The 10254-nt window shown below is 36.8% G+C and overlaps 1 protein-coding gene and 1 long non-coding RNA gene across 3 annotated transcripts in view; one reads left to right on the plus strand and one right to left on the minus strand.

The window, feature by feature from the left end:
- The window catches only part of LOC135217725 (latrophilin-like protein LAT-2), a 59402-nt gene extending 50083 nt beyond the window's left edge, over positions 1–9319 (minus strand). For both annotated transcript variants that reach the window (XM_064253720.1, XM_064253719.1), the window contains exons 1-7: positions 8798–9319; positions 7489–8180; positions 6631–6799; positions 3595–3709; positions 2657–3270; positions 1906–2030; positions 130–290 (exon numbers count right to left, since the gene is read on the minus strand). In XM_064253720.1, the coding sequence (XP_064109790.1) occupies positions 130–290; positions 1906–2030; positions 2657–3270; positions 3595–3709; positions 6631–6799; positions 7489–8180; positions 8798–8859 (1938 nt within the window). In that variant the 5' untranslated portion in view covers positions 8860–9319. The remainder of the gene's footprint in view (positions 1–129; positions 291–1905; positions 2031–2656; positions 3271–3594; positions 3710–6630; positions 6800–7488; positions 8181–8797) is intronic.
- Positions 1–10254, plus strand: part of LOC135217293 (uncharacterized) — a 102414-nt gene that overhangs the window by 72111 nt on the left and 20049 nt on the right. The gene's annotated exons all lie outside the window — the stretch shown is intronic.

The following is a 10254-nucleotide window of genomic DNA, read 5'->3' on the forward strand; positions in this document are numbered from 1 at the left end:
ATTATATAATGTGTGTGTGTGTTTGTTGTTGTGTGTGTATGTATGTATTAACCGGTTTTTACCTGTTACCGATTACGAGTAACCAAGCACAAACAGTCTACGACGACAACTGCAAACAGTGACACTAACTTCTACAGTAGAATTGTCGAGGAGTTTTGAGGAGATTCTCGTCAGTGAGTTTGCGTAATCGTCGGTGATGTTCAGCTTCTGCTCCTCGGAGACTTTGGCCATGTCGCTCTCGTGTTTTGTCTTGGCCACAGACATCAGATTCACTAGTTCAACCACGTCACCTTCGGAGGAAATGAAAGGAGAGTTGGTGCCAAGTAGCTAAAAGAAATTTGTAACTGAACACCCAGAACACTAAATCGAAAGAGGGTAATGGGTCTGAAATCTTGCAAGGTGGCGCAGACTGGTTTCTGAGGTGCTAGAGTTGTTATTACCTCTATTGCAAGAGGGTGCAAAATGTTCCCCTAGGTTTCCCCTCTAGTCTTACTGTTTTTTGACTTGAGCAGTTGCCCTAAGAAGTCAGAAGATCTCATTATCATGCCCTGGCAAGCTGCTAGTAAAAAGTCGGGTGCACTGTAGAACGGTATGTTGGTTACTGCTACAGTATTACCCCTACCAGCGAGTTAAATTTCTTGACTCATTTAGGAATTTCCTGAGGGACTGATTCTCAGATTAGTACAGCTAAAGAAGATGGACAGCTAGGTGAGAGAAAACCTAAGTAACGGCAGCTGTTACAGCTTAAACTGGCTGTATGCCAGCACAATCTCCTGCTCCCAAAATAGCCTGTTAAAAAAGTCTGTAATGCTCTTGTTAATATTCAGTGACTCAAATTTCTTATACAACATAGATCTAGATCTAGATTATAAACGTAAATGCAAAGATATGTATAACAGTTCTGTTTCTGCCTACACATATTGCAGCTTGTACTGAATGAAAATAAATTGAGTGTTTGTTCAGAATTAGCCAGAACTCACTGTATGTGAATGATATGTAGAGGTTACATTTCTTGTATTCAGAATTACAGCCACAGTTTACTCAAGTGGAAAGTATCAAGGTTACATGTGACGAAAATAGACAGCTGAAAAAATATTTACATTGTGGTTTGATTTAGTGGCATGGAATAGAATTATTACGATATAGTAAATACAAATATTTTCAACCAAATGAATAATGAAAGACACTGATGACACAGCCCTTCCCTCAGTTCTTTCGTATTTGTATTATAATATATCATGACTTATTCTCAGGAAATGAGATCACTCATCTAGTTATATTTGTCAATGTACTTCATAGACAAAGAAGTCAGGAGCAACCATAGGAGATTGCAACAACATAAGAACCTCAAACATCGGAGACAGTGAATAATTAAGTCAGGGATGCATGCAGTTAAACTTAACTTTGCTTGCTGAGGTCAGGGTAGGTTAGGAATGGCTGAGGTCAGGGTAGGTTAGGAATGGCTGAAGTCAGGGTAGGTTAGGAGTGGCTGAAGTCAGGGTAGGTTAGGAATGGCTGAGGTCAGGGTAGGTTAGGAATGGCTGAAGTCAGGGTAGGTTAGGAATGGCTGAGGTCAGGGTAGGTTAGGAATGGCTGAGGTCAGGGTAGGTTAGGAATGGCTGAAGGTCAGGGTAGGTTAGGAATGGCTGAGGTCAAGGGTAGGGTTAGAGGAATGGCTGAAGTCAGGGTAGGTTAGGAATGGCTGAGGTCAGGGTAGGTTAGGAATGGCTGAAGTCAGGGTAGGTTAGGGATGGCTGAGGTCAGGGTAGGCTAGGAATGGCTGAGGTCAGGGTAGGTTAGGAATGGCTGAGGTCAGGGTAGGTTAGGAATGGCTGAAGTCAGGGTAGGTTAGGAATGGCTAATTAGGCAGATATGCTGTGAAGTTTGTTCGCCCAGTGTTCTTACCAGCGCCAATGGTTGCGTCAGTGATGTTGTCGGCAACTTGGTCCAATGTTTCTCCGGCTGTGGTGTTACTGGACGTGTCATTTAGCGCGTTTTCCCAATCACTCAGATCCAGAGTCTTGCAGTGGCTGTGACATGTTATGGAATGGTAAAGATAAGCTCTGGCAGATTAAAGATTGTAAAAGCTTTCGTGTTCCCTTGTGCTTAGCTTTATTTATGTTTGTCAAATTGTACTAAAGTAGTCTGGTTTGGTCTCACTTACTAGCCATTTGGGCCGTGCCCCGTATTCCTTTATCTACTTATTTTTATCAGTAGATTGCTACCATGTATAAAAGTATATATATATATATATATATATATATATATATATATATATATATATATATATATATATATATATATACATATATATATATACATATATATATATATATATATATATATATATATATATATATATATATATATATATATATATATATGTTTGTATGTATGTAATGTATGGTATTGTATGTAGTATATGTATGTATATATATGTGTATATATATATGTATATATATATGTATATATATATATATATATATATATATATATATATATATATATATATATATAATAAAAGTTAATGCAAAGTACCAAGAACAAAAATCAGGCTCAGAATAAAGTGAAGCATTTGTGATTAAAATCAGATCACAGCACCTACGAAAGAGAAAAGGGAACACCTTTGTTAGAAGTAAAACCAGAAATATCCCACCTGAAATCCGGAAGGCCATCCCATTCCCCACGTTTGTTGCAGTACCAGGTCACATTAGATCCCGTGACGTCAGTTCCTTCTGGACACTTTTGAATGGTGTGGGTGCCAGGAGTTGCTGAGGGCCATTCATAATCAGGATAGAGGTCAGGCAAGGGTTTAATTTGTGGGCAATCTGTGATTGGCTTGTCAGTTGTACCTAGTGTTGTGGTTGTTGTCATTGTAGTTGTGGTTGTTGTTGTTGTTGTGGTGGTGGTTGTTGTCATTGTAGTTGTGGAGGTTGTTGTGCGGTATGTGGCTACAGGCGGCATCTCACAGAGAACCCCACTGGTTATGTTCAAACCACAGTGCATGACCACTCCACTGCCTACATCCAGCCTGAAATTGGGTGTCTTGGATTCTTCGAAATCGACAGTCCAGAGGGAGAAGTTACCGTCCACACACAATTCCAGGTCGCCGTAATGATAGGCTAAGTTTCCTCCCAGTGAGTTGCACAGAAACTTGGCGTCATCTGCTGTGATTGCTTTTTCTTCTGCTAAGGGAACCATCGTGAAGCAAGTGCCGGTTTTACTGTAGTATTCCCCATTTAATTCGCATGAAAGTTCTGTAGCATTCATCTGTTTATCGGAGCAAGTAACATTTAAATCACCAAACACAAAATATATAAGATCAGATGTATATATAAATCCTGACCAGTTTCGTCTTTAGTTTAAGGTATCTCCAAGAGGATGATTGAAGATGTCATGAATTAAAGTTAAAACCTGTCAAGATTTTTATCTGAGTACGCATTTCATTCCAGATACCACTGATGCTCATAGTCGAGTGAAAAGTCTTCCATTAACCATTTCATTCTGCAACTTGTTAAACTAGTAATGTTGTTATAAGATTTTCAATCACATTGTCCAAGCAACTGAAAAAGGACCTGTGAATGATATACTCACATCGTGAAATGATATCCTTACTCTCAGCTCTTGGGGAATATTTGGATGGCATGTAGAGCTGAGGTGATTCTGAAGATCACGTCGAGATATGCTGCAACTGGTTTGACCCTCACACCTCACAAAAGATAAAAAACATTAGGTCAGCGAGCTAAAGGTGACTTCAGTTGCTGTCGGGGAGTTTGGATCCAAGTGAAAAAACTGAAAAATAACTTTATTTATTTTGACAAGGGGGAAATAAATTAGGTTTTCAGATTCTTTCTTTACATCTTAATAGACTTGCGATAATGCAATTGAAGTTTTTTTTATCAGGCCAGATCCAAAGGAATGAAAGTAAAGGTAGAAGTATTACACATTTGGAAAATAAAGGGAAAGAAAACCACCTACCTAGGCATTTTAGATAGCTTGGAGAAGGACCACACACAGACACAAATACAATTTGTGCCCTGAAGATGCACAAATAAACACGTGATAGCGCTTGGTACTGAACTTCTGCCTGCCATTTTCCAGTGGCATTCCCTTATATAGTGAAGTGATTTGCACCTACTTTGTTTATATATATATATATATATATATATATATATATATATATATATATATATATATATATATGTATATATATATATATATATATATATAAATATATATATATATATATATATATATATATATACATAAATATATATATATATATATATATATATATATATATATATATATATATATATATATATATATATATATATATATATATTTGCACCTTACTGTGTTCATATATATATATATATATATATATATATATATATATATATATATATATATATATATATATATATTTGCACCTACTGTGTTCATATATATTATATATATTATTTATATATATATATTATATATATATATATATATATATATATATATATATATATATTGCACCTACCTGTGTTCATATATATATATATATATATATATATATATATATATATATATATATATATATATATATGTATGTATGTATATATAATATATATATATATATATATATATATATAGATATATATATATTTGCACCTACTGTGTTCATATATATATATATATATAATATATTATATATATATATATATACATATATATTTGCACCTACTGTGTTCATATATATATATATAGATATATATATATATATATATATATATATATATATATATACATACATACATATATATATATATATATATATATATATATATATATATTTGCACCTACTGTGTTTATACATATGAATATATATATATATATATATATAGATATAACTAGATATATATTATATATATATATAATTATATATATACATAAAGTGTAAAAGGTCCTTTAAAACACTTGATTTAAAGCTAAGGACTATATTTCGGTGGAGTGACTCCCACCCTTATCAAGGAATGAATGGTGAATGACAGAAGAAGTTATATTTGTGAAATATACTGTGGGAGATACATATGTCCTTAGTGATGCCTAGGGTCACCGCTAAGCCGAAGTTGGTTCTGTCAATTGTATTAATCCGCTTCATCATTGCCTTAAGGAAGATATTGTCTATATGGTCAGAGTCCCAGGCTCCATTGGAAAGGTTGATCCTATTATCTTGTTGTTTTATCATTGAAGATTCTACCATCTGACATTTGTATTGACAGCTGCTTTTGTATAAAATTCTGGATATGTTCCAAACCATGGTATGGTTCATGTTATTTAGATGATGGAAAATTGCCAAACTATGTTGTCCATATCTAACTGAGTGCTTATGTTGAGTTAATCTTTCAGAGAGAGATTTTCCTGTGAATCCAAAGTATGACTTATCACAATCTCTGTAGGGGATTTCATAGATTCCTACGTCTTTAGAAACTGGTTTCTGCTGAACGTTAATCAAGGATTTCCCTAATGTATTTGGATAGGTGAAGACAAAATGATTGGGATGCCTAATGTTTTGAGATCTCTCGTAAATTCCACGTGAGAGATTATGATTTTGTTTGTGAATTTTTCCTTTTCTTTATTTTCTGTGGGCTTGTAAAAATTACTCTTTGCTTTATGTGTGGCTTTTTCTGTCACGTGCTTGGGGTATTGTAACAAGATAAGTTGATTTCTGATTGTTTCAAGTTCTTTGTTAAGAAAATCTGGGGAGCAAATTCTCAGGGCTATAAGAAATAAGTTACTTGTTATGCCGAGTTTAACTGAAATGTCATGATAGCTGTAAAAATGTGTGTATGAAAGTGAGGATGTTGCTTTCCTGAAGACAGTGAATTTGTAGTTGTTATTAGTACCGATGATTAAGACATCTAAAAAGGGGATTTGGCTATTGTTATCCATTCTACTTTAAATTTTATGCTCAGGACTAAGGAATTTAATTTTTTTAGAAAGATATCAAAATCTCCCCACTCGCTTTTCCAATATGTTAAGATGTCGTCTATATAAAAAGGCAAATCTTATCTGCAGGTTTGATAGGGTTTATAATTACTGTTTCAAAATACTCCATATATACGTTTGCTAACGCTGGACTGAGCAGACTCCCCATACTACAACCGAATTTTTGACGGTGAAAGTTATCACCAAAGGAAAAGACGTTATTAGTGATGCAGTGCTCTACAAGTTGCATTATTTTATACAATTCTAATGGGGAAGTGGTAAGCAAAATGCATAAGTTTATTTTTGGGGAGCGTTAATACATCTTTTATGGGTACTTTTGTGAAAAGGGAGTCTACGTCTAGGTTGAGAAGTTTTACGTTATGTACAGGGATATTTGCCGACGTAAATTTGTTGCAAAAGTCTTTGTGTATATATATATATATATAATATATATATATATATATATATATATATATATATATATATATATATTATATATATATATATATATATATATATACATATACATATATTAGCAGTAAACTATGGGTTGTATGGACGGAAAAAGGGAAATGATTGCCTAGATTTACAGATGACAAAAGTCAAACTAATAATCAGGAAAAACTGGAATCACTACGTATTAACATAACTCACTTCAGTCGCAGTATGGCTGTTGCTCCTTTGGCGTAACAGCCGAGGAATTCATCATCACCCTCAGCTATTCGGCCAAAATAGCCGAGCTCTATCTTGATCGGGCCTTCCTTCATTCCTGTGATGTAATAAATGTCATCCTCTGGTTCAAGTATTTCCTCATGTATCCGACCTGGAAACAGAACATTTTCCATTATATGGGAAACTTTCACATACACTGGACACTACAATAACTGCAGATAGATTTCCAACCCTGAAACACGCCATAATCAGATTTTTAAAGAGAAAGTATCATGTGCCTGGAGAAAACTTTGTCGTTAGAGGCCAATAGCTCGAAATACTTGAACAATGTTGGTCAGTTTTCTCTGCAACTACAGGAGGATCACTAACTGAATTATCCTAAAAACTAAATAGGGAGTGATTACACTTCAAAGTATTGTAAACTTCTTTATCACTCATCAAACCTAGATTGATCTTTAATCCATATTTTGGTATATTTCCATGGGATGATAAGGCCATGAAATCTTTTAGCTCCCCAATTGAGTACAGCTTACACCATATAGATTTGATTTAGTCATAGTAAAAAAGGGCTAGGCTGTATATTTTATCATATGTTGAGCTTGAGGATATGTTGAAAATTATTCCTTGTAGTATGGCCTTCATTCAGTAACGATTAGCACATTGAATGGTCTGAATGCAGACTTCACCTCAAAAGAGTAATTCAGCCAAAGTGAGTAAAATACGTTGTTCTAGCAATAGACATGTCTGTTAAGATATATACCCTCCCATAGAGGAATGGCATCATTATTTTTTTATCATTCAACTGAAAGCTAATATACAGTAAATAAGGCAGCAACTTACTGTCCCTGACATCACACTGCAGACCAGAAAACTTCGGGGTACACCGACAGATAAAACTGCTGTTCCCGATTCCAACGCCGGGGGTGTAAGAGACTGGGTAGCAAGTGCCATTGTTCTTGCAGAAATGTTCGGGGCATATGTCCGGATAAGAACCAGCATTTGTTATCCTCTCCAAAGGGACATAGGTGGGAGGAATAGCGCAGAGAGGACGGGCCCGATGATCCTCACAATCCTCAAAGCAGAGATGAACTGAAGAGTTATGGTTTGTATCTAAGTAAGCTCTGTCAGCCCTGGTGCTGTAAATCATGGGAGGTCTTGCCGTGTTCTGGGCAGTACCTAATACCCATAATACTTCGTTGCGAAAGTTTTGATTTATGAAATCTGTGAAGGATGGGTTACTAATGATGAATGCCAGGTCCCCACCAAAATTCAAACACTCTTTACGTGCGTCGTCAAAGTTCGAGTACTTCGTCTGGTTTTGATAGGGTCCATAGCAGGTAAGTTCACCAGAAAAATCGTGGGAGAATAAAATAAAATTCCCTTTGCACTGCAGGCTAGGCTTATTAGTATCACTTGCAATAATAATTTGGCTAAATCTTTTAATGTCACTTTGTCTGCATCCATTGCTGGCGACAAAATAGGTATGGAGTCGTTCGTTTATTGTTCCTTCACATTGTTGTTTTCCATCGCACCTGCCAATTCGAAAAATAACAAGTGAAACAAAAGACATTCTTGCTTTTCTAGGCATGATTTACAAGCATTTACTGTTTATTATCCAGGTCTGCTCCAGTCTAATTTCCAGCTAACAACTTTTCTTAAAAACTTTGTCTACTATCAGTGTATCAATTTTGCCCTTTTGTACTCTGTGCATAGGGTACGTGATAGTCTTGATTCCTAATGGAAGAATGAGAAAGAATAATGTCACAAGAAGAAGCGAATAAAGTAAAAGCTAAAACTGTTAATTGGTTATGGTTTAGGAGTGATGCATATGAAACTGAATGAAGAAGTGAACAAAAAGCTTCCTGAAATTAGTTAGGAATATTATTGTGGAGTCTGCATATGTTTTCCTAGCCATAATTTGCAGCTGAACATAATTTATTTTAAAGAATAAAAAGTGCAGTTGGGTTGGGTGGTGCAAGGGGTAGGAGTAACAATATCAGCTGATGAACTGAAACCCGGCAAGTGAGGATAGAAATGTGTAAAGATGGGTAGGGATTAGGGTGTTAACAGTCACTGTAATCATAGGTAAGCTGGTCATCTATTTTTGGTACCGAGAATATGTATACAACAGCAATAGATTATGGCTTACCAGTAGCTGACTAAAGCGAAGGAATTTGGCAGAGTGCAGGAAGGTGTTAGATGGTACTGCATTGAAGCTGTGAAATCGGAGTGTATTGTGTACCGATAAATCGAAGGCCCTACAGAGGTTGATTTAGGCTCTGTTGAGGTTGTTGCAGGGTCTGTTGTGGTCGTTTCAGGCTCTGTTGAGTTTGTTGCAGGTCCTGTTGTGGTCGTTTCAGGGTCTGTTGAGTTTGTTGCAGGTTCTGTTGTGGTCGTTTCAGGCTCTGTTGAGTTTGTTGCAGGTTCTGTTGTGGTCGTTTCAGGCTCTGTTGAGTTTGTTGCAGGTTCTGTTGTGGTCGTTTCAGGGTCTGTTGAGGTTGTATCAGGCCCTGTTGAGTTTGTTGCAGGTTCTGCTGTGGTCGTTTCAGGCTCTGTTGAGTTTGTTGCAGGTTCTGTTGTGGTCGTTTCAGGCTCTGTTGAGTTTGTAACAGGTTTTGTTGTGGTCGTTTCAGGCTCTGTTGAGTTTGTTGCAGGTCTGTTGTGGTCGTTTCAGGCTCTGTTGAGTTTGTAACCAGGTTTGTTGTGGTCGTTTCAGCAGGCTCGTTGAGTTTGTTCAGGTTCTGTTGTGGTTCCGTTTCAGGCTCTGTTGAGTTTGTAAACAGGTTTTGTTGTGGCGTTATCAGGCTCTGTTGAGTTTGTAACAGGTTTTGTTGTGGTCGTTTCAGGCTCTGTTGAGTTTGTTGCAGGTTCTGTTGTGGTCGTTTCAGGCTCTGTTGAGTTTGTTGCAGGTTCTGTTGTGGTCGTTTCAGGCTCTGTTGAGTTTGTTGCAGGTTCTGTTGTGGTCGTTTCAGGCTCTGTTGAGTTTGGTTGGCAGGTTTCTGTTGTGGTTGTTTCAGGCTCTGTTAATGTTGTTGCGCGCGGTTCTGTTGTGGGTTGTTTCAGGCTCTGTTGAGTTTGTTGTCAGGTTCTTTTTGTGGTCGTTTCAAGGCTCGTTGAGTTTGTTGCAGGTTCTGTGGTGTTTCAGGCTCTGTTAGTTTGTTGCAGGTTTTCTCGTGGTGTTTCAGGTTGTAGCAGGCTCTTGTTTGCGTTGTTGCAGGTTCTGGTTGTTGGTCGTTTCAGGCTCTGTGATTTTGTTGTTGCAGGTTCTTGGTTGTGGTCGTTTCAGGCTCTTTTGAGTTGGTTTGTTCAGGTCTGTTGTGGTTCGTTTCAGGCTTTTCTGTTGAGTTTGTTGCAGGTTCTTTGTGGTGTTTCGTCAGCTTCTGTTTGGAGTTTTGTTTGTTTCAGGTTCTGTTGTGGTCGTTTCGGCTCTGTTTGAGTTTGTTGCAGGTTCTGTTTGGTCGTTCAGGCCTCTGTTTGAGTGTGTTTCAGGTTCGTTGTGTTCGTTTCAGGCTCTGTTGAGTTTGTTTCCGTTCTGTTGTGTCGTTTCAGGCTCTGTGGTTTGTTGCAGGTTCTGTGTGGTCGTCTTTCAGGCTCTGTTGAGTTTGT

Source organism: Macrobrachium nipponense, chromosome 7 (assembly GCF_015104395.2).
Source record: "Macrobrachium nipponense isolate FS-2020 chromosome 7, ASM1510439v2, whole genome shotgun sequence".
Taxonomy (NCBI): Eukaryota; Metazoa; Arthropoda; class Malacostraca; order Decapoda; family Palaemonidae; genus Macrobrachium; species Macrobrachium nipponense.